The 26,397-nt window shown below is 33.2% G+C and overlaps 4 protein-coding genes across 4 annotated transcripts; 3 read left to right on the top strand and 1 right to left on the bottom strand.

The window, feature by feature from the left end:
* The first annotated feature begins 4,307 nt into the window (after nucleotides 1–4,307).
* LOC131634214 (uncharacterized) lies at nucleotides 4,308–5,414 on the top strand. The gene is made up of 3 exons (XM_058904868.1): nucleotides 4,308–4,347; nucleotides 4,432–4,587; nucleotides 5,130–5,414. Exons 2-3 carry the CDS (start codon nucleotides 4,447–4,449, stop codon nucleotides 5,412–5,414), a joined length of 426 nt encoding a protein of 141 aa, XP_058760851.1. The 5' UTR covers nucleotides 4,308–4,347; nucleotides 4,432–4,446.
* Nucleotides 5,415–5,485: 71 nt separating this feature from the next.
* LOC131634213 (uncharacterized) lies at nucleotides 5,486–7,116 on the top strand. Its single transcript, XM_058904867.1, has 7 exons — nucleotides 5,486–5,701; nucleotides 5,809–5,899; nucleotides 5,988–6,126; nucleotides 6,219–6,376; nucleotides 6,470–6,590; nucleotides 6,744–6,914; nucleotides 6,970–7,116. Exons 1-7 carry the CDS (start codon nucleotides 5,518–5,520, stop codon nucleotides 7,114–7,116), a joined length of 1,011 nt encoding a protein of 336 aa, XP_058760850.1. The 5' UTR covers nucleotides 5,486–5,517.
* A 2,857-nt stretch (nucleotides 7,117–9,973) lies between these two features.
* LOC131634212 (uncharacterized) lies at nucleotides 9,974–17,672 on the top strand. Its single transcript, XM_058904866.1, has 12 exons — nucleotides 9,974–10,413; nucleotides 10,491–10,646; nucleotides 10,740–10,889; nucleotides 11,025–11,177; nucleotides 11,295–11,500; nucleotides 11,624–11,713; nucleotides 11,809–12,250; nucleotides 12,495–13,408; nucleotides 13,506–14,708; nucleotides 15,556–15,774; nucleotides 16,136–16,996; nucleotides 17,095–17,672. The coding sequence occupies exons 1-12, from the start codon at nucleotides 9,974–9,976 to the stop codon at nucleotides 17,670–17,672; spliced, it is 5,412 nt and encodes a 1,803-aa protein (XP_058760849.1).
* Nucleotides 17,673–24,071: 6,399 nt separating this feature from the next.
* On the bottom strand, nucleotides 24,072–25,934 carry LOC131634196 (probable xyloglucan galactosyltransferase GT17). The gene has a single exon (XM_058904851.1). It carries the CDS (start codon nucleotides 25,851–25,853, stop codon nucleotides 24,444–24,446), a length of 1,410 nt encoding a protein of 469 aa, XP_058760834.1. The 5' UTR covers nucleotides 25,854–25,934; the 3' UTR covers nucleotides 24,072–24,443.
* Between the last annotated feature and the right edge of the window lie 463 nt (nucleotides 25,935–26,397).

Here is a 26,397-nt window from a genome sequence, read left to right as displayed (position 1 = left end):
AAACGATTTTGAGATTTTTGGAATTTCTTGAACTCGGTTTTGATGCTCTTGGCTGCAGACTTTTTGTGCCCTAGGGATCTGGAAGGCTTGTGTTTATATAGTGGAACAGTTTAGGTTAACAAATTTGAGAGAAATCCACTTGAATCTTTGATTGGTATTTTGAGAAAATTTGATTTGTAAATCTTTCTAAATATGTCCAAATTCAATCTTTTCCTTACCAATTTGCTTTGCACGAATTTTTACTGAATATATGATTTAATTGGTGATTGGAAGTGGTTAATAATAGAATCAAATCAAGTTTTTGCAATTATATGATTTATTTTGATTTTAAATTCTTTTTAATATGAATAAAAATTCATAATAAATCACATAATTCAAGTAAATTCGTGGAAATTGATTTACGGGCTCACAATGTCATAAGGAACAAGTTTGGATCTTAAAAATGTAGGCCCATTAGCAAAAAAATTCAAACTCCTTCACATTTTTTCTCCAAAATAGTCCAACTTTGACAAGGCTTATCTCTCTCATTATTTGAGATATGGAAGTGTTCTAGGACATTTTCGAAACCTTAGAGAGTCCTCTAACCAGTGTCTTTGGTCTCATATCAAAATTATTTTCCATTCTCATTTTATGCCCTTTTGAAAAAAGTGTCTTCTTGTTAACTTTTGAAAAGGACCTATAATGTATGAAGCTATATCTCTTAGATTATTGACCTATGAGCTTTGATTCTTGGACCATCGGATAGAGGAATGAATTCCCTTCAAAATGAGCTTTGGTGGGAATTTTTCTGATGAAGTATGAATATTTGGTGAATTTTCAAAGTTTGGTTGACTTTTTCAGTTTATGCCCAAAATAGTAACTTTTGACTTTTGACTTTTCTGATCTTTCCTTGTATCATCATGATCAACCCTTGATCAAATGATGATTTTAGGGTTAATAGGATGTTGCTGACCAAATATCTTGAATTTTGACTGTGTATTGACTTGAAATGACTATTTTGCCCTTGAGAGTCGATTGTTGCCCTAATCAAGATTTGAGGGACTCAACTTTTTCTGATTGGCTTGGAACTTTACATGGAGATTCTTTGGGATGTTTGTGACCCTATGGAACCACCTTGAGCCATTGATTCACTGATTTTCCTTTGAAAGAACCAAACCCTAGTTCAGAACTTTGTATAGGAGAATTTGTATAGGAGCTTTGCATATGGATTTGAAACTTGAATAGGAGAAATAATGTGGGCAAATTTTGGGGTATGACAGCTTCCAAACAACCCTGCTGAACCAGTAGGGCTTTCATCTTCAAGCGCCACAGACCGAAATCATTCACTCCGGTGAACTTTTCAATCTCATACTTTGTTGAAGGCATCTTCTCCACGCTCACCGCACCAATTTGTTGTGAATTCAATGCCACAAACAAAGTATAAAATAAGGGATGAATAAAGGACAGGGAAGAGGAGAACACAAATATTGGTTATAACTGTTATTCTTTTACTTTCTCTTAAAACAAGATTACAAGATTACAAGTTTACAAGAATAACAAATAACCTCTCTCACCCTAAATTAGGATTTGCAGCTTAGCAATGATGAGAGACTAGTATGCTATTTATAATAAAACCTAACATACTAACTAATGGGCTTTTTCAGCAAGGCCTATTACACAAGCCAGCTTAATACACAAGCTAACTTAACAAATTAGGGTTTAAACACTAAAACCTAATTTAACATGCTAACAACCCTAGCATCTTCGACATCTGCATGCTAGACCCATCTTCGACTACAGCATGCACACTTCGACACCAGCATGTGAACAACCTTCGACTTCATGCTTAACTCTGTCGAACTGTCGAACCAAGAAGCTACCCTTCGACCATACTAGAGTTCGATCCAATATCTCACAATATATATATATATATATATATATATATATATATATATATATATATATATATATATATATATATATATATATATATATATATATATATATATATATATATATATATATATAAAGAGTGAGAGGACGACTCAAGTGAGAACACTTGGTTATTATGAGAAATGAGAACAATGAATCACGACCATTAAATTTTGATTTGTTGATTTTAATGAACTGGATTGGTTTCTCTTTCAAAATCTTTAATATTTATTTTAAATCAACCTATAAAAGAGAAGTATAATTTTTAATTTTTGTCATGTTCCACATTTGATTACCAACAACTAAGAATCAAAGTGTGTGTCTGACACTCATATCATAATGTATTTCCAACATTCGAACATGTACATGAAAATGAGCGCTATTTTGTCATAGTTTAACTTTTACAATTTTTATAAAATTCTATTTAACTATTATATTACCATGTTGACTTTTGAATCTTATAGTGTAGTCCACCCTCAAATACGCCTTCAATTTCGACGTTGTTTCTAGCGTCTGATTATCTATTGCATAATATTTAACAAGTTATATTAAAAATAAGTTCCAACCTGTTCGGGTTAGGCTCAGTTCCTGTTGAAAATTAGTGAATCAGGTTATTGGTCTCTTACCCCTCTTAGTGAACCAAATTGAACTGAGGATGAAATAATCAAGCCGTTAAGTTTAGTTAGTGAATTAAACCATATTAAACAAAGAGTTTTAGAACCGAACCAAAACTTAAAATAAAAAATACTAAAAATAAGTTATAATTTTTCTTTAAAAAAAATTGAAAAATAGTTTAACAGTTATTTTTTTTAATAAATGGTTCAATTTAAAAAAAATTGTTTTCTAACGGTTCGGTACAGTTTGAAATTTTTAAACTGTATACCAAACCAATAGTCTTGATTCGGTTCGATTCTAAGTAAATTAAAACAATTCGATTCAGTTCGAATGAACTTTAACTATTATTTGATTTGATTCGGTTCAATTTTCTCCTTTGAACCATACCACTAAAACACAAACTGAATTGATTACTCAAATAAAAAAATATACCTTTTCTATTTTCCATCACAAACAATCATCATATTCATTAAGCAAATACATAGTTTATGAAAATCCAATTGGCTATTATTGACTATTCAAAGAATTGTTTTCTGCACATAAAAAGGAATATAGGAAGTCAATCATAAAATCCAAAAACTACCCACCCTGAGATAAACCTAACAAAGTAGGCGGTGATTGAAAATCTTTAATTTTTTTCATAAACATTTCCTTACAATTAGTATACTTTTTATCTTATTTACAATTAGTATACTTTTTATCTAATTTCATTAATAACATATTAGAAGTATACGTTAAGGTTGAACCATTTCTTAACATAATATCAAAAGTCTCGTCAAGATAAATGTGCAGAAACTGTAAACACTATTCTAACCAGTAAAGGCTTCTCTAGTGAAAAGTATTTGTATTGAAACTTAAGAGCAAAAAAATAAAACAGACATTACAATAATTAAATTGTCCTATGCGAAAGAAAAGTTGAATATGTCTTCAAAGTTTAAATGTGAAGTTGCTCTCATTCTCTAAAGTTTGGTTGTCCGTCTCATAATAAGTGTCTTATTTGCATTTTTTCCTTGTCTCAAATTAATTGTCCATTTACAATTCCAATGCATCAATCGTTATTATTTTTTTCACTATTATACCCTTATTTATTAACTTTCACGTTATTCAACTACTATTAATAGGGGTATTCTAGTAAATGACATTAACTTTTTTACTAAAACCAACACATCCAATCATGCTAAAAAACCGTGCATCCTATCATTAAGTCTTAGAATAGAATTATTTTTCCTACAATGTATCCTTAAATTTACATGCTCTAGTGATGATGTCAATTACTTACAATGATATATTATACTGTATATATATGGAGATGAATAAAATGCTTTCCAAAAGAAATGTTATCTACTATCTACTATCCTAACCATTACTAAAAGATTGAGCACTTTTCCTATACTACCCTTTTACAAAAAATTATTTACACTACTCCAAGGCTATTTAAGTAAACTGCTAATCATGGTAGACTTCCTCATAAACTTTGTAACTTTTTTGTTTGTTAAATACAAATTTGCCCCTTCATTGATTAATGCACCACGTTATTTTTAATATGAAACTAAGGATAACAATGTAACAAATCATATATTTTGGACATATCCATGCCAAGTGTTTGCTACTCATTGGTTCCTACCTAAATTACACTTTTTTCACTTCCACTCTTTCTCTTCCCTACTTCCTAAACACTGACGGTAACAGACACTCAAACCAAGTCTTTCCTTTTCTTCTTAACACTCAACCCAAGCTGAACACTCTTCCTTTTGCTCACTCTCTCCAAGCAACCGAACTGATTTCTCCCTCTTTACCAGAGCACTCATCTCCTTCCTCAAGGTTGTCATTTCCGTTTTTTCATATAACGTTTTGCTAACGTACTTGTCCTTCCTCAGTTTATAATACTTGCTCTTTTTTCTACAGACTACTTCAAGAACAATGTCAAGGGCTCCGATATTCATCAAGGATTTGGTCAAAGGAAACCAAGTTTGGAAGATGCAGATAAGGGTTGTTGATTTGTGGGTCGTTAAGGAGAAAACCGGACAGAAACACGTCGAGTTGGTTATTCAGGATGTGAAGGTTTGTTTTTCTTTATCTCAAAATGCTTTATCTTTGACTATTGTTTGTTAACTTTGCTGCCCTGTGTTGTTTGTTTCTTTGTAACATGAATAAAAACTTAAAAACTTTTACAAATTTTATAAACTTCACTCTTGGTCTGTTCCGCGACTGCTTTATGTTTTTCTATACATTGTAAAGTCTGAATCTGTTGTTATGGTTGTGTTTGGCTATGTTTGTCTATTTTTCGGGAGCTGTTATACTGGGTGTCTATTGGTTTTGCTTCCATTCTATTTCTTTGTCTTACCCTGTTTGTTAAAGGAATATAATCATACGAAATCAAAATTTTTTTTTCCATTAAATATCAATTTTTTGGTTTGGTATTGGTCTGTCTGCTTTCTGCTATCTAAAGATCTTATATTACTTTGTTTTGTGACCATTACTCAATGTCAATATACTTCACAATATTATTGGATTCACAATATAAAGTTCTTAACTTTCTTTGTTTTACTAACTTTCATTCCATGTACTATGTTTTATTCATCTTTTGGCCTTGATTGGCACAGGGCGATCAAATTCACGTCACCACCCGGAGCCGAGATTTCAAAGATTGGATTGATCAAGTGAAAGAACATGAAACATATACACTTCATAATGGAGAGCCTGTTGTTAATGATGGAGCCTTGAAAGTTTGTTCTAACCCACTCAAGATTGTCTTCAATGGAGGGACTGCCATGACAAATGTTGCGTTTCCCGACATACCCCATCACAAATACAACTTTCACCCTATAGAGAACTTTCTCAAAGGAAGCTTCAAGCCTGATATGCTTTATGGTGAGTATGCAAGTTAGCATATAGGTGGTTTTTTGTTTGTCGCTTTAGCCTATTTCCAACCTAATAATAACTTAAATTGCAAATGTCATAGGTGTTTTTCATGAAGTCCTTAGGTCACAGATGGGAGGAGATGGTAGGAAGTCTTGCGTGAATATCACTTTACGTGATGTTGAAGGAAACGTGATTGAGGTTGTGTTATGGGATGATTACTGCAAGCAATTCTCGACCTACAATACCTCTGGCACACAGAAAAAAAGTCCTACAATCATTGTCTTGACACATGCATGGTGCAAGCCAAACAAAGGTTTAATCCAATTCCTAATCACTTTTTCATTGCTGCATCACACTGAACTTAGGCATTATTATATCATTTAAATGTTTCTTAATAACCAAGTTTAATATGTTTAACAGTTTCTGGTTTACCATCTCTCTCTAATGCTTGGAATGGTTCTCGACTCCTCATCAACTTGGAACATCCACAAGTGGAAGAATTCAAAGCTAGGTAATTCCAAACTTTGCCAAACTATCATGCTTACTTCATTTATTCCACTTGAAAACATCTACAATGTCAAATTGTTTTCATTTTCCAGCTATGTTGCAAATGATTCATCCAATGCCCCTGCGCTTTCCTTGTCTTTAACCTGTGATTCATCTCTTCAATCGGCTAACAAGAATTGGAAGAGTCTCGACGAGGTCCAAAGTATCCGTGCAATTGTTGAGTTAAAAAAGGTTTGTATTTTTAATTTGTTCTTGCATAATATGCCATTTAAAGTAACGTCGGTCATTCATTTTATTAAATGTTATGTTTCATGTCCCTTAAGGATTGTTATGCAACCACTATTGGAACTACAAAGTATTTCAAAGCTTCCAAGTTTGGCTGGTTTTTTGAAGCATGCCCAGGCTGTAAAGCTTCTAACAAGTCACTCGGCGAAACGTTTCAATGTTCGTGCGGAATTTCCAATGTTGAACCAGTGACTAAGTAAGACATTTGTAACTTCAACTGCAAATGGTGATCATTCTGATTGTTAAAGCATTATCAAGTGGCTAACATTGGTGTTTCCTTTTCTTATAGATTCAAAATTGAGGTCGAGGTTGTGTATGAAAACTACGGTGGTACTTTTGTTTTTTGGGACAAGGATGTTATTCCTTACACAAAATTGAATGCGAAGGAACTGAAACAACTTATGAAGGAGGTCATAGTCTTCAAATTTGTCTTACTGTTTTTTCATTTAAAATAGACCATGAACTAATACACAAAAAATGACATAATCAAAATCTGCACTGTTTTTCTTACTTGCTTCCAATTATATGGCAATCTTATGTTGGTTTTTTGTTATAATGGTTAGGCTGGAGAGGATAACCCGAAGATTTGGCCTGCACATCTCGATGTACTTTTGAATAAAGACTTGGTCTTCCGCGTCAAATATCAATCTGATTTCGGTCAATTCTCTATTGTCACTATACTTAACGATGACAACTTATACGAGAAGTTTGACAACTACCTCACACCTAATGAGGTACTATTTTAGTGTTTATAACATTACATGTTAATTAAGTTCTTTCATGACATAGAATTTGATACAACCAACAAATAACCAATCTGAGGAATTCTTGCAGCAAGAATCAATGGAAGCTGTTAAAGAAATTCCGGCAAATGGTCTTACTGAGGAACCTATCCAACCTAATGTAAGCCATTTACTACAACATCTCAGCCTTTAATAATTTCAATGCATTCAATTCACCAAACTATCCAACCATGCTCATGTATAATTTTCTGCATTACTAGGGAACACAGATTTCTGAACCAACCGAATCTGCTCCGATGTCCGTTGCTGGCAACAATTCTGGGAGTCCTACTGCAAGCTCCAGCACTACTCCAGCCAAGAGGTTTGCTCCATCAACCTCTATCAATGATGCCATGTTATCTGAAGAAATCACACCCAAGCAGTCTGCCACTAAAGCCAAGCCTATCAGGAAGACTAAGTTGATTAAGAAGGAGTAAACTGGTGGGCCTAAGTCGGATGTTTTGGTTCCTTTTTGATGCATAACTTTATTTGACACCCTTTTTTGTAAGGAGTTTATCCAAATATTAAGTATGTTAATTTGTGGCATTCGTGTCGTTATGCATGTTTGGTTCCGTACTTTAACTCCTAACCTCATAGTTAGGTATTTGTAATGATGATACTAAGTTGCATTAATCATGTTATTTCCATTATCTAAATGCCTTATCTACTTAGTATTACTCACGAAGCTTTTTTATAATAATATGCAACTATTCAAAGTTTATTTCCTTTCATCTTATGAATTCTCTTTGCCTTGCAACCTCATTTAAGGTTTTGTAACTTAGGTTTTTCACTCAACAAATGACAGCACCCAATTTGTATCACAGTATTTGTATAATGTTCTTTGCCCTGTGCCTTTTTTTTTTTTTATCTAAATAGCCACCTTAAAGCATACATTTAGTGTAAGTTAAGTCATTAGTTCATTCATATGCTTGATGAGTTTGAAACAATTTATATAATTTCATGCCCGACATTTATAATTTCATGAGCGACATTTATGATGACTCAGATACTTTCAAACATTTTTTGTGCACATTTTTTAAACATGCCAGCACAAATAGAAGTTCTGTTTGCCTCTGATAGCTTTGTGCTTCCTTTAACTTTTATAAAATATGTTCATTGGTAACTGCAACATAATTAGACCAGTATTTTTCACTGCTGCAGATATGGGAGCAACAAAGCCCTATTGACTTTGGAAAGATTTTTGGGTAACCAATTCCTACAAGGTCTCTTCAACCTTAAATGCTAAAGATACTTCCCCAAGGTACTAAACACACTGAGATTGTACTTTATGCTTATTTTATTCTTCACTTTATTACTAGGTATATTTATATACATGGTTTGAAAAGGACTTTTAATTGTTTTAGCCGAATTACTTTTTGTGTTTGACTCCCATTTCTGCGTCCTTTTATGCCAATGTGTGACCTGTCATTATCACTGCAGGCTGTCCTTTCACTGCTGCAAATATGGGAGCAGCATGACCTATTGACCTTGTCACTTCAGGCTTAAATGCTAAAGATACTTCCCCAAGGTAACAAACCCACTCTTTGCAGCTTATGCTTCATTCATGGTTAACTTTATTAGTTGGCATATTTGTATCCTACCTTTATTAGTAGCACTCTTTGCACAGTCAATAAAAAATGCTTGGTTGAAGGGGATGAAACCACTCAATGTTCATAGACTTTGCACAGCTGGCTGGCAGTCTGTTAAAGTTAACTGCAGACTACTTTTCTAAATTGCTAGGCAGCCTCCCCTCTAAAACTATGATTACTTCCAACACCTAACAATACCAACTACATATCATGATTACTTTAAGGTGATTGGAGTTCAAAATTATAGTATTTAGCAACAAAACTAACTAAATTACCTAGGCAAGTATGTTTAGAGCCATTCTTTATTAAATTAATAAATCAGTCCTATCTTTACTAGACATAACTCAACTTACATTGTAACAAATATTTAGAGGTTGAGATGTTTTGTTGGATTAAAGATGGACCCAAATATTAATTAACTTATGTTACCATGTAGGAGATATTGTTTACTTCAACTATAGATGGTATCCCAGTAATTGAAGATCATCTTAAAGTAATCATGAGATATTCCTCTAACAAAAGAAACATTTTATTATTCATTAAATAACATATATTCTCTTAGAAACTAACATTTATCATTTTAAAAAATTAAGAAATAAATATCACCATAATTTACAAAGGGGCAAACGAGGCATTTTCTGCTGCTTTGTGGCTGCTGTTTTCCAATGGCTTCGAATGCAACTATAGCTCTTACCAACTAATCTTCTACAATAGACAAAGATCCATCAGCAAACAAGGTCAGTGTCAATAACTAGAGGTCTTTAAATAAGCACAAAGAACTGTGTGGAAATATAAGTATGTGCAAGTAATGTTAAATGTTTCTTTGGTGTGAGAAATGTGTTAATTTGTTAAAGTAGAATTCATTTACCATGTATGCGTATTGAATTTGTGCTCAACCAAGACATTTTGCACTGTTCTTGCAATGCTGAAAAAATCTACAAAACACAATACCATGTTCAAATTTAACAAATCATATAGCTATTCATAGTTGAATACAAAGTAGGAAAACATAGCAGATTATAACATATTCGTGGCCAGATAGTTGAAATAGCTTTGGTTGTCTTTACTGAGATTATATTAGACTTCATGCCTCTTGAGACACTTAATATATGATCAATAAATTAGGTGGTTGGTTTCGGTCATTTATGATGCATCATCTGCAATTACATTTATGTTGGTTGGTTAATCTTTTAATGTTAGTAGATATGAAATCTATTGGAAACTGGCCCATTCATTAATTGCTGAAGTTAAGTTATGTTGCTTTATTTAGTATGCCATGAGATTAAAAAATTTTGGACAGAGAAATGTAGCTTACTTCAATTATGTGATTACTGCAACTATCATGGCTTAAAGAAATGACTATACACCTCTCAACTAATCTTATAATATTTTACATGATGTAGGGATTAGTTAGTGTGGACGATGGATCGTGTTGCTATTATAACTCCACGGAAAAAAGCAAGAGCAAGACGAGCATTGATTTTGAAAGAAAATCGTTCAAAACGTCCAAAATATTCTACTCACCTTCCAATTGATTTTGACACAGACCATAGTTCTCCATCTTCAATTACGCTAAGACCACCTTTATCCGACTTGACCCCGTCATTTCAGAACACGAATTTAATTTCGCAAACTCCCACCGAAAGTTCAAAACCTAGCCTATCAAGACATGCTTTTAAAAGAAATAGAAAGTGCAGGCAGATAGACTCACTAGGAAGAAACTTATTGTCCAAATTTTCCTCAAAGCCTACAGTTGACACAAATGAAGGGATTAATCTATCAACCTTGGAAAATATACAAGAGCGATCGCCTTTTAATCATAGCATCATCAGTGAAGTTGGAAGTTCTTCTAATACACCGACGTTAGCTAATATTCTTCGTTTAATCTCTGTATTATTTTAAAGTTTATATTATATGATTCTTTGATTTTTGCAAACAGATCACTGGCAATTAATAGACCTGGTGGAGGCAGGCCTAAAACAAACTTGGGACTTCCCAACCTAGCTCTAAACTTGACCAGCAAGTTTCCTATCATAACCCAAAAAAATGGGATTCCCTCTTCTATAGTGACACCAGAATCGAGCTCAGGAAAAAGGTACTTACATTTAAATTTTACTCATTTCATATGTAATGAATACAATTTTATTTTTCATTTTTTAATCATGATTTTTAACAACGTCTTACAAAGGGTGCAAATTGAGAATAATCGGCACCGTAATTCTGGTAACAAGTCGACACTTACTCAGAGAACAGGCCTGGATACACATACACTACAAATTGATCATTCTATACAGGCGTGCAAGGAGAACTGTCCGTCTTCGGCCGTAACTCATGAACAGTATGTTCAAAACCAAGTCCTTGATCTTTAAGTCATTGTTCTGTGTGTTTGTATAGAGTTGAAACTCATTAACTATGACACATACTGATTGTTTATATTTACGCAAGACTGTTTATTGTTTTGTAAACGTAATAGGCCAACAGTTAAAAAACCAGTTAGGGGCAGGCCTAGAAAGCGTTTGGGAGTTCCGGACCTCGCGTTCAACTTGAGCAGACAGATACCGGTCCAGATTAATGAACATCAAATAGGGCCTTCTAAAGGCACACCCGATTCTACCTCACAAACCAGGTACATGATGTTAGAAGTACATGATTACTGGTTTCTGTTTAATAGTCAATAAAACTTGCATTGGTTTGATAGTTGGTTTCAATTCTCATATGGTATATCACTTTTTTGGCTTTTAAGGGGACAAAAGACACCTGCTGCCCATAATTTGGAGATCCCTCAACCAAATGCCCAGCCTTCCTGTAGTGTGGCTACACCATTATCTCAGTCCACACATAAAAACAACCATCTTCCTGAGCCGGCATGTCCTATTTTCACGCCTACTGTCAATTTGGATTTTAACACTGATTCCGAAGATGATAGCGAAGACTATGACCCGTTCGCAGGTTAGTCTACTATTGTGTGATTTATATCATTAGCAAAACTGTGAGGTCTATTTGTTAAAGGAAATTCAGAAGTTTCAACAACTTAATGGATGGCCTAATAAATAATGTTTTTATCGTGCGTAGCTTATCATTCCGAAGATGAAATATTTGACGAAACTAAAGAGAATACACCGCCTTTTACAATTAATGACAATTCTGCTGGTACTTCTGAAGGTATACCATTTTTACAATATGACTTACGCATAACTCATCATATCTAACCGTTAACTAATTCCACCCAATGGCTAACACAATGAGTGCAAATGTAGATTATTACGACATTGGTTCACCTCTAATTGAATGCCGGTATTGTAAAGCAATGATGTGGTATCAAGAGAGGATGCACAAAAGTTCTCATGCAGCTAATCCGAAGTTTATGCTCTGTTGTGGAAATGGGAAAGTTGAACTTCCATTGCTACAAGAACCTCCAAATATACTTGCCCAGCTCTTATTTGATCACGATAACTTTGACAGCAGGAAGTTCCAGCAACAAATCCGAGTTTATAATATGATGTTCGCCTTCACATCACCCGGAGCTAAGTTGGACAACCGTTTTAAAAATGGACGTGGGCCTCCAACACTTAGGGTACAAGGTAAAACGTGCCATCGAATTGGGAGTTTGTTACCTCCTGAAGGTCAAATGCCAAAGTTTGCTCAATTGTATATTTACGACACCGAGAATGAGGTCCAAAATAGAATGCACGGACTAAGGTACTAATTCACATGAGTAGTATTTATTTCCCTTCTTTTTATCTATAACTTGCTTCTTTTGGCTGATACTAATTCACATGAGTAGTATTTGGTTTTTAATACTGCTGTATGGTGGTGTGGGAAATTTTGTCAACTTATGTATGATGTATAGAATTATGAGGCCTTTTGTAATATTCACTCAGCTTGGTTTTGATGTATTTTGGTGTTAAACCTTTTGTAATATTCACTTTTACTTCCTGTATAGGAACAAAGAAGACTTTGATGAAGGTATTGTACATCAATTGTCGGAGATGCTGTATCGGTGCAATCCTCATGCTAAGAGTTTTCAAATGGCAAGGCAATGGTTAAATAATGAGGATACGCAAAACTTGAAGTTGAGACTAATTTCGGAGAGATCCAAAGATGGCAGAGTATACAATCAACCAACCGTTTCTGAAGTTGCTGCCTTGGTAGTTGGTGATATTGACACGGCGGAGATGAGGGATATTATTATGCAAACAAGAGGAAGAAGACTTAAGAGAATCAATGAGCTTCATGCCAGTTACATGGCTTTTCAGTATCCTTTGATATTTCCGTATGGTGAGGACGGTTATAGGCCCGATGTAGCTCATAGAGACTTGCCGATATACGAAAATAGCGTCAGAAACAGGCTTACAATTAGAGAATGGCTTGCATTTCGCATTCAGAGCAGGAAGAATGAAGCGAAGACTTTGTTGTCCTCACGAAGGTTGTTCCAGGAATTTCTGTGCGATGGTTACACAATGTTAGAATCAGAGAAATTGGAATGGCTACGAAAGAATCAACCAAAGCTTAGGGTATGCAAGTATAGTAGACTAAATGAAGAAGGCGATCAGAGTCAAACCACAGGGTCAAACATAGGTAAAAGAGTTGTTTTGCCATCTTCGTTTGTGGGCGGTCGTCGATTTATGGATCAATTGTACTACGATGGGATGGCTATTTGTAGTAAAGTTGGGTTTCCTGATTTGTTCATTACATTTACCTGCAATCCTAACTGGCCTGAGATTCAAAGAGTTCTTGGTCCACTTCATTTGAAACCACAAGATCGACCGGACATCATATCAAGAATATTCAAAATCAAGTTTGATCAATTGCTAGCCGATTTAACCAAGAAAGGTGTACTAGGAAAAGTCCTTGCTTGTGAGTCAATTAATACCTTTGTCTTTTAATTTATTGTTCTACTAATATTAATAGTCTATCATACTGTGCTGATATCTTTGTCACTTTCTTTGGCTAGATATGTACACCATTGAATTTCAAAAGAGGGGATTACCACATGCCCATATATTGATATTTCTGCATCCTTCAAACAAATATCCAACACCCGAGGACATTGACAAGATCATTAGTGCGAAAGTGCCCGATCCCATAACACACCCACGATTGTACAATTTGGTGAAAAATCATATGGTCCATGGTCCTTGTGGCTTGGCAAATGTTCTCTCACCTTGCATGAAAGATAATAAATGCTCCAAGTTTTACCCCAAGAAATTTCAACCTTCAACTATAGTGGACCAAGATGGTTATCCTGTTTATAGGAGAAGAAATAACGGACACAGAATTGAGAAAAACGGTGTAATATTTCATAGTGGTCATGTTGTTCCTCACAACCCAAGTTTGTTGTTGAAGTACGAAGCACACATCAACATGGAATGGTGCAATCAAAGTACTTCCATCAAATACCTTTTCAAATACATAAACAAAGGTTCTGATCGAATTTCCGCTGTCATACAAGGAGAAGACAAAGACAACGTTGACGAGATCAAGCAATATCTAGATTGTCGTTACATCTCTCCAAGTGAGGCATGTTGGAGGATATTTTCTTATTCTATACATGGTAGAAAGCCAGCCGTAGAGAGATTGTATTTACACATGGAAGGTGAAAACTCGGTATTCTACAAAGACTACGAGCAAGTTGGTGATGTTTTACTCAAACCAAGTGTAACCGAGTCGATGTTTACTTCTTGGTTTGAAGCCAACAAAACTTACGAAGATGCTAGATTACTAACTTATGGTGATTTTGTTTCTAAGTTTGTTTACCATAAACGAAGTCGAAGTTGGAAACCAAGGAAGCGAGGATATACAATTGGTCGGCTTATTTGGGTCCCTCAAAGCACCGGTGAATTGTTTTATTTAAGGATGATGCTCACGGTAAAAAAAGGCCCTTTGTGTTACGAAGACATCAAGACTGTGGATGGTAAAAAACATAAAACTTTTAGAGGAGCATGCTTTGCGATGGGATTTCTACAAGATGATCGAGAATTTGTCGAGGCAATAAAAGAGGCACATGTTTGGGGTTCCGGAGTCTTTTTACGGAAATTATTTGTTACTATGTTGTTATCCTCATCCATGAATAGACCAGAGCATGTGTGGAGGAAGACTTGGATGTATCTATCGGATGGAATTCTTTACGAACAACGATTATTGGCCGGAGATCAAGGTATTTCATATTTTGTATTTCTGCCCATACTGTTACTAAGTAGTAATATGTATATATGAATTTTTAAGTATATTATAATTTAGGATCCTTTAGTGCTTAAACAACATTCTAAAAAAATTCCAATTTATGTTGATCATCTGTATATATCATTATGCCCATAAACAGTATTACGTAAACAATAACGTCCTTGCTGGAAAATATTCCAATCTTACCATTCTTTCTGAGAAATCATCATTATATGTCAAACATGAGTGATATGTATGTAGGGCTGCACCATTCCATAACAATACTGCTGTGACATGCAATACTTTATTTTTATTCATAGTTTGTTAGATATATAGACATGGTAGGAAAACATTAGTTTAATGTGCTGGCAGATATTTTTAAATGCTCTAATGTAGTCAATGGCACATGGCAGATATTCCATCCTATATTACACCAGTGCCATTTATTCTTACAGAATTATATATTTACAACACCCTTATTTCAAACAATGCTCTTATGTAGTAGGGCTGCACGAATTTCAACAAGCATTTTTATTATTAAGAGTTGGTATTATATAGTCTTGCGGTGAAATACTCTATCATTACCATGTGCAATAGTATTTTTTATTTTCAAGTTTGTATTATATAGTCATCATGCGAACAGTAAATTGATTTGGTGGAAATATTTTTAAAAGGTCTACTGTAGTAAAGCCAATATCCTATTTTGGTATATTACTACCGACCCATTCTTTCATACAATAGTCTATAAATATGCCATGTTGTCAATATCACATCTAAGTTAATATTTAGCCATTATATATCTTTTTTAATGTTAAACTACAATTTTAACTTTTTTATTGTAGGTTTGACGCTAACCGATGGGGAGTTAAAGGATTTAACGTTAATGGCTATTGAATCATTGTTGCAAAACAATAATAAAAGTTTGAAGGACTTCAAACCAATGCCATATCCAAAAGACTATGTTGTTTCCTTTATAGGAAATAGGCTCCTTTATGAAGAGCGTCAATACAATGTTGCCGAACAACAACAACTTTTTGTTGGATTGTACTCTTCTCTTACCGGTAATTTTTGAGGATTATACTGAAGTTATGGAGTAAAAATTTCATTTTCATACATCTTTTATTAACTATTCAGTATGACATGTAAGGATTGAATCGCCTAGGACGGTATTGCATCATTCCAGTAACATTGGTCCTCTTAGGCAGAACCTGAAAAACATAGACATTCATATCATTAAAAACTACTAATTCACTATACTGATCTCATGGCTAATTTAAACCATGGTTCACATGGAATTAAGAAAAACACGTACTTTCAATTGTCTGCCATGCAATTCACTTTCAGTCAACACGATTACTTTTTGCTGAATTATACTGAAGTTGTGGAGTAAAAATTTAATTTTCATACATCTTTTATTTGTAGATGAACAAAGAGCAATTTTTGAGGAAATTATGGATTGTGTAGAAAAGCAACAAGGTGGGGTTTTTTTCTTATATGGCTACGGTGGAACCGGTAAGACCTTCATGTGGAACACTTTATCAGCAGCACTTAGGTCTAAGAAAAAAATCGTCTTGCCGGTTGCTTCAAGTGGGATTGCAAGTTTGTTGTTACCAGGTGGAAGAACAGCTCATTCTAGGTTTAAGATTCCTATCCCTACTTTAGAAACTTCTATCTGCAACATAAACAAAAAAGATCATCTTGCTGAGCTTCTAAAGATGACAGATCTAATCATATGGGATGAAGCTCCTATGGCTAACAAGTTTCGCTTTGAGTCTCTTGATAAATCCTTGAAAGATATCATGAGTGGAATTACACATGCTGGTGACAGTATATTTGGAGGTAAGGTTGTTGTATTTGGTGGTGACTTCAGACAAATTCTGCCCGTTATACCAAGAGGTACTAGATCTGATATTATCCATGCAACAATCAATTCTTCTTATATTTGGGATCACTGTAAAGTGTTGAGGCTTACAAAAAACATGCGCTTGCAAACTGGTGCCACTACTTCTACTACTCATGATATTAGGAGCTTTTCAGAGTGGATTTTACAAATTGGAGATGGAACCATGTGTGAGCCCAATGATGGGTATGCAAGTATTTGTATTCCAGAAGAGTTTTTAATTTCAAGCTTCTCCGATCCCATTAAGGCAATTGTTGAGGATACATACCCAGATCTCATTCATAACTATCTTGATTCCAACTACCTCCAAAGTCGTGCAATTTTAGCTTCGACAATTGAAGTGGTCGATGATATCAACCAATATATTACAAACCTTCTTCCAGGTATTTTAGTTGCACTTATTCCTACCATTTTACACTTATTATTTAATCTTTGCCAACTTATGATTTTATCTAATTTTACTATTTTGCAACTCTTTTAGGAGAAGAGAGAGAATACTTCAGTAGTGATTCTATAGATAAATCTGATTCAACTAACTTTGATGCATATGAGCATGTCACACCGGAGTTCCTAAATGCCCTTAAAACTTCAGGATTACCTAATCATTCAATCAAGGTCAAAGTTGGTGCCACCATTATGTTGATGCGCAATCTTGATCAGTCTGAAGGCTTGTGCAATGGTACACGACTGACTGTAACTAGGCTTGCCTCTCATGTCATTGAAGCAAAGATAATTTCTGGAAAAAATATTGTTAACCTCATTTATATTCCTAGAATGTCTTTGTCCCCCTCACAATCTCCATGGCCATTTAAATTGGTGAGACGCCAATTCCCTATTATCGTTTCCTTTGCCATGACAATTAACAAGTCTCAAGGGCAATCTCTAGACTACGTGGGTTTGTATTTGCCAAAAGATGTTTTTAGTCATGGTCAATTATATGTGGCTATCTCTAGAGTTAAATCCAAAAAGGGATTAAAGATTCTTATTCATGACAAACAAAGAGAACCGATGAATACCACCACTAATGTTGTGTTCAAAGAAGTGTTCCAAAACATATGAGGTTATTCTCTTTTGCTCTACCTATTTTATTATTCCATGCAAAGTTAATATTCTTTCATTTTAATTTCATAACTTAGACATTTATCTTTGTATTGTTTGGCATTTTCAGGTCCAATCCGCCAATTCTTTCAGAAGATTCAAATGGCAACTCTACATATTTTAGGAACCCATGATAACAGCTTTTGTATTTTGTTTTTTATAACAACATTATCATTGGTTTATTAAAAGCCATTTTTTTCTTAATGTTATTTGCTACTGTATTATCAATTGCAAAGTACTACAACATTCTTGAATTACACTTTACCTTAACAATGAGGCTTATATACAAAATTCTATTACCCGTGCGGGAGCACGGGTCTCTGACTAGTCATAAATTATAAACCTGTTTGTAAATGCACAGTCAACAATCCGAGACACATAATGAATATGTGGTACTGGTGTAAGTGAAAATAATCATGATCATATATATTATATACTATAATTGATTATTAATTATACATAGATCAAAATCTTTTTTTTTTATGAACATGGATTTGTAATAACATGGTTGTACAAGTTGTGATAACATGGTACCGTAATGGATATGGCATGAATAATATTGCATATTATAAAATAAAATAAAATTTATTATTTATTATTTATTATTTATTATTGGTATTTAAATAATTAATTTATAGGATTATTAAAGTCGTAATCTGTTAATCATCAAAGTGGTCAAATTCATTAAAAAATTATAATTTTAGATTTTATAACTAAGTTTTGATTATGAGCTACAATCTATTTAATTTTAATATGAAAAGTGTATCGCCTAATTTAGAATTATTTAAGTTAAAATTTATTAATCGCCAAATGCTCAAATTCACTAGTGTTTATGATTCCAAAATTATGTGATTGAATTATGATTCAGATGCTATGTGAATAACATATTTGTGCTTAATGAGATTTATTATTATAAAGCATATAAAGATTATCCCAAGATGGATCATGACTTATATGGATCTCTGAATTTGATGTCTAATGTAACTATTGAATCCTAAGATGTAGAATTTTGAGAACCTTATCACGGAGGATAAGGAATTCGAGATTCTCACAGATAAATAACCCCGTGAGAAAGGTCCTCCACGAATTATTGAAACACAAACCAAAATTTTTTCACGGATTATTGAAACACAAACCAAATTTTTTTTACGGATTATTGAAACAGAACCCGAACTTAGGATAAGCAAGAGAGTCTAAAAGGCTAAGGATCTAGAACCAGATAAAATTAATTCTCGATTTAATTCTTTTATATATTAGAAGGAAATAATGAGAATTTTGTTCGTAAGACTCCTATTATTCTTCAAGTGGAAGATGATCCTAAGATTTATAAGGAAGTAGTAACTTCAAGGGACTCATTCTTTTGGCATGATGTTATCCAAGACGAAATGGATTCAATAATGTCAAAACATACCTGGGAAAATGTTGATATACCTAAAGGATTAAGATCCATTAGATACAAGTGAGAGTTTGGAAGGAAGTATCATAGTGATGGTACACTAATAGCCTACAAGGATAAATTGGTAGCCAAAAGGTTTAGATAAAAGGAATGTGTTGATTGTTTCAACACGTGTGCACTGCTAGCAAGGACAGCGACAATTAGAAGTATTGTTTGAATTAGCTTCTTTGCATGACCTTATAGTTCATCCAATGGATGTTAAAATGACATTTCTAAGAGGATATCTCAGTGAGGAGATTTACATGGAGAAACTAGAAGACTATGTGCTTCCTAGTAATGAACAAAAGATGTGGAAGCATGTCAAATCCTTGCATGCATTAAAATAAGCACTGAAACAATAACATCAATAATTGATTCTGTCATTGCACAATTCACAAATTAAAGGGGAGACACACAACTTAGGAGGGATACTTTTCAATCTTATTAAAAGAAGAATTCAAAGAGTTTGTCATCATCAAAATGGGGGAGATTATGAAGAATGCATCTTATTTCTAGTTTTGATAAAGACAAAGATTATCAAAGAAGAAAAGAATCAAGTGTCATGCACATTAATGATGAAGTTGATCAAGAAGGTTGAACATAGAAATTCAAGTGAAGATTTGAGAGAAGTGAACATAACTAAAGTGATTAATGCAATTCATACTATATTACTTTAAATCTCAAAATTTCATCTCTCACTTCATCTTAAACCTTCTTGCATCATCATGCATGATCATTTAAAAACCTTTTTCATCTAATTCTAGTGACAATTGTTTGTACACAAATTTGTGTGATATCATTGTCATATTCCTTTGTTGATATGTTGATTACATGTTGATCATTAGCAACAAGATGAATGAAATTTTATAAACAAATAGGTTTCGAACTTCCACATTCAAGATGAATGATCTTGGACTAGTTGATGCACTTTTGGGGATCAAAGTAAAGCGAAAAAGTGGGGGTTATAAACTTATTCAAACACACTATAATGAGAAAGTACTTGATAAGTTTAAACACTGACATTTTAAGAAAGTGAGTACTCCATTTGATCATAGTGTCAAACTTTAAAATAATGATGGAAGAGTTTTGGCTCAATTGAAATATGCACGTGCAAATGGTTGTCTAATGGATTTGATGCAATGTATCAGACCTGACATAGCATTTACAATTGGTAAAATAAGTAGGTTTATTAGCAACCTAAATGGTGAGCATTAGAAGACCACCACAAAGAGTTTTGGTTATCTTTTGAAAAACAACAATTTTAGCCTCCATTATGGTATATTTCCCGCCATATTAGAAGGATATACCAATACGAGTTGGATATCGAGTGTTGGAGGTCATAAATCTACATCTGGGTGGATATTTATACTTTTTGGAGGTGTAGTTTCTCGGAAGAGAAAGAAACAAACATGTATTACTCCTTCGACCATGGAATTGGAGTTCGTGGATCTTGTTTCCGCAAGTCAACAAGTTGAATAGTTGAGGGATCTTCAGTTGGAAGTTCAATTAGCTAAAGACAATGTTTCAAAGGTGTTGATACATTGCGATAGTCAAGCCACTTTAGCTAGAGCATACAATGAAATGCATAACGAAATCAAGCTAAGACTAGTAATGATAAAACAATCAATATCTTAATGCCACATAATCTTTCCCTAATTCTTCATGCTTGACAATACCTATAAGGAACAAAATATTGATAAGAATAGTGATGAATAAAAGAAATTATTTAGTCATTTGAAAAATATGGATAGATATTTTGATAATACCGTGAAAGTTATGAAAGAAGTTGAAGTATTTATAGAGATAATTTTGTGAAAATGGTCGTTATAGTTATCGTTGGGGAAAAGGAAAAAAAAAAGTTTAAGTGTGTTAAATATCATTTAGCCAAAGTGTTAGAGATGATTATAAGATAACATATATGGTAAATGAATATATATGATAAAAATTAGTCTATGCATATGGGGTTTTTGGCCTCCACTAAATATAAAAGTTAGTATCTGCATATGGGGTTTTAGACCTCCATTAAATATAAAAGTTAGTATTTGCATATGGGGTTTTAGACCTCGACTAAATATAAAAGTTGGTAACTGCATATGGGGTTTCAGATCTCCAATAAATATAAAATTTAATAAATGCATATGGGGTTTTATACCTCCAATAAATATAAAAGTTAATAACTGCATATAGAATTTTAAATCTTCGCTGAACATAAAAGTTAGTAACTGCATATTGGGTTTTAGACCCCCACTAAAGATAAAAGATAGTATCTATATATGAGATTTTAAACCTCCACACAAAGTTTATAATAATAATAGCCACACTTATTATAGGACACTTGACAAATTGTCAGTTCTGTATAGGAAAGAGGTAAAGTAATAATAACGATAATAGTCATTCTAGTTATAAATCACTTGACGGGTTGCCATTTTTCTATAACTGAGACAAATAATTGTAATAATAGTAATAATAAGAATTAAATGATAAGTATAGAATATATATCTAATGTAATAAAAATTTATGATAGAAACGGTTGTGTTGATAACGTGTTGAGAAAAGCAAGATATTTGAATCTAACTTAGTTAATATTTATTAACTAATATGACGATATTAGTTGCTAATCTAGTTATTATATCAAACTAAAAAAAATAAGGAAAAAGTACAGTAGTATAACTTATGATCCAAAGGAAAATATTTGTACTATTGGAAATATATCTATTACACTAAGGTAATAATTGATATTACTATTCTATCTTTGACAAATTATTCATCTTCAATAATTTCACATTACTATTTTAAATTTGACAATTAAATTGATATTTCTAAATAAGTAATAATAATAATAATTTTCTCAATTATTATAAGACATTTGATTTACTTAAAGATACTTTGGAAAAATTGTTCACACTAACAGCTTTGAGGTAAAAAAAAGTAAAAAACATGTGGTAGGACAAATTCTCCAAACTTCTTTCCTAATTTCTCTCTCGAGTCTCCTATTGTTTCCCATATGAGGCCCATATGGCCTTTAAGTACTAGATCCGTATAGATTCATAAGTTTGTCTTTAATCCTAATGCATACCTCATCTAAACATTGTTTTGCTTTAATTTCTTATTCTTGTTCTCCTTGGGCAAGGTTTCTTCTTTTCTTTTTTGCGCTTTCCATTTTCATCACACATAGTATCTTTCTTGTTTCTTACACCGTTGATTCTCTCTTATAAACAAACTAGCAACAAATCCGTTCGTACGGGTTCTGGTACGGGACGCGCATTTGTTTCAGATATATATTTTTTAATAGAAAAATATCGGGTACTTGTGAAAAAATAATAATTGAATGTATAGAAAAATGTTTGGTACCCGCGAAAAAATAATAATTGAATGTATAGAAAAATGTCTGGTACCTGTGAAAAAAATAATAATTGAATGCATAAAAAATTTTTTGGCACCCGTGAAAAAATAATAATTGAATGTTTAGAAAAATGTCTGGTACCCGTGAAAAAATAATAATTGAATGTTTAGAAAAATGTCTGATATCAGTGAAAAAATAATAATTGAATGTATAAAAAAATGTCAGGGACCCGTGAAAAAAAATAATTGAATGTTTAGAAAAATGTTTGGTACCTGTGAAAAAATAATAATTGAATATATAGAAAAATGTCTGGTACTCGTGAAAAAATAATAATTGAATGTTTAGAAAAATGTCTAGTACCTGTGAAAAAATAATAATATAAATATATAGAAAAATATCTGGTACCCGTAAAAAAATAATAATTAAATGTATAGAAAAATGTCTGGTACCCGTAAAAAATATCTAGATCAAAAAGATTTTTTTAATATAAAATGCAATTTTCTTAAAAAAAAATGTGAATAATAGAAGCTAAAAAAATGTAATAAAAAAATAGAATAAAGCAAATATTAGAAGCAAATAGAAACTAAATATTTGTCTTCCAAGATGGAAGATTTTTAATAATTTAGATTATAGTTGTCTTTTCAAGAAATGAATAAAAAACTCATTGGCAAAGCATGCAACATTTAAAAAAGCTGAAGAGGAGTAGAATAGAAAGATGGAACAGGAAAATGTTGAAGATGGAGAACATGTACACGTGGAAGCATATATAAGCAGAGGGCTAATTTGGTATTTTCCAGACCAATTCATTTTTTTATATTGTAGATTTGACTTTTTATATTCATTCAATAAATAAAATATTTAGACTATATATATACTAGATACATCATTTATTCAGTGAATGTAAAAAGTTAAATTTTAGTATGATTTTTAGATCTCATATTTATTTAAAAAGGTTGACTGGACCTATGCAAGCTTTAGTTTTCATTTGAGCCAATCGATCCGACCAATCCAACTTTTAAATCATTGATTTATATCATTCACATAATCACAACTAGATTACTTATAGAGTTTAAACGTAGTTCACTGTCAATATACAATAATTTTACACATACAATCAATAAAAACTTTTATATTTATCATGTTATTTTAGTATTTTAAAATAATAAAAGCTCTTATATTTATCATATATTTATCATGTTATTTCAGTATTTTAAAAATAATTAAAATTTATTGTGATACAGACTCCTTATTAATTAAAAGGATAACTGCTCCTTATTAATTAAAAGGGTAAAATTTTTCTCTTACCTGTATCCAAAAACACCAGCACATAACCCAATTCTAGGAATCACATGAAGTGCATGTTTGGATTAGCTTCTACAAACCCCAAAAGCACTTCTAATCCACTTTAACTTGAAAACTGATTTTTTTTTGTTTGGATATTTTTTCAAAATCAATTCTCCTCCTCCAAAAGCAATTCTTGTAGAAGCTACAATTCTTAGCTTTTGAGTTTAGTATAATCAATTCTTCATTTATTATATATTATTTATTACAACTCTTTTAAATTTTCCTACTTTACCCTCTTTAATTTTCATCAATTACTTCTTTTCTTTTTTATTTGTACTAGAATTCGTTACTATTTTGATATTTATACAATTCAAAATCAATTTTGTTAAAATTATCCAAACAACATTAATTGATAACAATCACTTCTATATCATTGTATCCAAACATAAATAAATTCTTCTAAATTCAATTTTGTTAAAATTAATTCTACTAAATTCAATTCTCTCAGAATCAATTCTGACCGCCAATCCAGACACACCCGTAATAAACAAAATTAAACGTGAGAGAAGTAGGTAGTTATTCAATATCTGAAACAATCATCACAAACAAAAAAAAGACATGTCGGTGAACAACATGTCGGTAACTAACTGCATACAAAATTCCTAAAAAATCAAATCTCATGGTTCCCAATATTATCCCCAACAACCTTAGCAAGTCCTCGAAGTGCTACATCAACCGCATCAAAAAACCCAACATCACTCCCATTCGGATGCGAATAACTAATCCTAGGAATCAAACCAATCACCACCTCCCTCATCTTTTCAACTTCCTCCCCCGAAATTCCCATCAACACCTCCTCAATCAAATTCCTCTTTTTCCCTACACCCCCCTCTTCAATATACACCGAATACGTATCTCTTTCCTCCGGAAAATACCACGCGTATTGCGTATACGCCGTATGCGGCGAGAAGAACACCGGTATACAACCGGCAACCACCGAGTCAAACGTTGACCTCCTCGTAAAAGAATCACCTGGCGCTTGAAGACAAAAACGTGACTTCATCATTACACCAATCACTTCCATTGGATCATGACATTTACTATTCCCAACCCCACATTCAACCAACTCGCACCGAGTCGACTCGTTACATTGTTTAACTAACTCGTCGCGAATCTTTGCTTTTCCTAACCCTTTCCTCTTCCCACCGATGAAAGAAAACAAAAACGGCCTGTCGTTTTGTCGAACTTTATTCTGCCACGTCAGCATTTCTGTTTTTGTTTTGGGGTGGAAATACGACGGGTATGGTATGCCGTTTTGGTTTTTCCCTTTCCAAGGCTGTCGTTCAACTGTTAGCACCGACATGTTTTTGACAGGTGGCAGATTTAAAAGGATGTTGGCTCCGAAATCATAACCGGTTTTTGTGCGCATGAAATCCCATGCGGTTCTCCCCAGGGAAATAAAATGGTCCTTACCATTGTAGCGGTTGAACCAACGTTGTTTTTTGATGTGATCGATAAAATCAACGGCGAGGGAGTCACGGAGAGTGTGATTGTTTTGCCGGAAGACGCTGGAGGAGTAGAGACCACCGTAGAAGGGTATGTAGAAGAGAATTGCTTGATTTGGATCCCACGTGCGACACACGTGGTTTTCTAATCTAGCATGGAAAATCATTTCAGCTAAGAATTGATGTGTTGCATACCATGATGGTTTGGAGAGTGGTTGACCTAGTCCATTGTTTATGACATGAGGGCACATGTTCATGTAGATGTTGAGATTTTGGCAGTTTTTGAGGAGGTCTAGGTTGAAACGTGGAGGAAGGTTGTAGATGTAGAATGGAGGTGAACCGTTGCATGTGGCGGTGGTGTTGACGGTGGTTGTGGTGGTGGTTGTGGTTGTTGGGTGGCGGAAGTGGAGAAAGAGGAAACATGATGCAATGAAGAAAGATGCAAAGACAGTTGATTTTATGGGTAGGTTAATTGTGGTGATGTGGGGTTCTTTTGTTTTTGAGAGGCTTTGGGATTTTGTTGTGCATGGTTGATGCTTTTGAGGTTGAATTGGTGATGGTTTTCTGAAAAACATTGGGAGAGAGAAATGGAGGAGATGAATGATTGTTTATTTGACTGTGAATAGAAGTATAGAACTTAGTTGGATATTAAATGACACAAATAAATTTAGAAAGGAATGAATTTACTCTATAGCTAGCAATATATTTTTTTTAATGACGGTGAACGGAATTATTGAGTTTGGTAGAATTGACTTTAACATAATTGAGTTTGGCAGAATTAATTTATATTTGTATACACTTATGTAAAAGTGAGTTGAACAATAAATTTTAGTGTAAAAATTATCCAGAGTCAATTCTGGAGATAGAAGCTACAAATTTTAGCTTCAAGTAAAATCAATTTTAGAGATATAATCAATTCTACTTTTGATAACAAATACCTCAAAATCACCCAAAATCAATTCTACACATCTAAAATTGATTTTGGATCTTTCAAAAACCAATCCAAACATGCTATAAATCGTTAAAACCCCATAAGAAAAAAATGCATGGAAAGTTAGTAATATTATTCGATGGTTTTTTAAAGTATTTTCTCTGTCGAAAATTTATAAATACTACTAC

The sequence above is a fragment of the Vicia villosa genome, unplaced genomic scaffold, assembly GCF_029867415.1.
Source record: "Vicia villosa cultivar HV-30 ecotype Madison, WI unplaced genomic scaffold, Vvil1.0 ctg.001256F_1_1, whole genome shotgun sequence".
Taxonomy (NCBI): Eukaryota; Viridiplantae; Streptophyta; class Magnoliopsida; order Fabales; family Fabaceae; genus Vicia; species Vicia villosa.
The sequence above is the reverse complement of the archived record's forward strand: the minus strand, read 5'-3'. Positions and strand labels throughout refer to the sequence as shown.

Coding starts and splice junctions, on each gene's coding strand:
- LOC131634214 (XM_058904868.1), top strand. CDS start 4,447: ATGTCAAGGGCTCCGATATTCATCAAGGATTTGGTCAAAGGAAACCAA. Junction 4,588..5,129: donor TGGTTATTCAGGATGTGAAG/GTTTGTTTTTCT, acceptor TGATTGGCACAG/GGCGATCAAATTCACGTCAC.
- LOC131634213 (XM_058904867.1), top strand. CDS start 5,518: ATGGGAGGAGATGGTAGGAAGTCTTGCGTGAATATCACTTTACGTGAT. Junction 6,127..6,218: donor CAATTGTTGAGTTAAAAAAG/GTTTGTATTTTT, acceptor ATGTCCCTTAAG/GATTGTTATGCAACCACTAT. Junction 6,591..6,743: donor TGAAACAACTTATGAAGGAG/GTCATAGTCTTC, acceptor TATAATGGTTAG/GCTGGAGAGGATAACCCGAA.
- LOC131634212 (XM_058904866.1), top strand. CDS start 9,974: ATGGATCGTGTTGCTATTATAACTCCACGGAAAAAAGCAAGAGCAAGA. Junction 10,647..10,739: donor GAATCGAGCTCAGGAAAAAG/GTACTTACATTT, acceptor CGTCTTACAAAG/GGTGCAAATTGAGAATAATC. Junction 11,714..11,808: donor TTCTGCTGGTACTTCTGAAG/GTATACCATTTT, acceptor GTGCAAATGTAG/ATTATTACGACATTGGTTCA.
- LOC131634196 (XM_058904851.1), bottom strand. CDS start 25,853: ATGTTTTTCAGAAAACCATCACCAATTCAACCTCAAAAGCATCAACCA.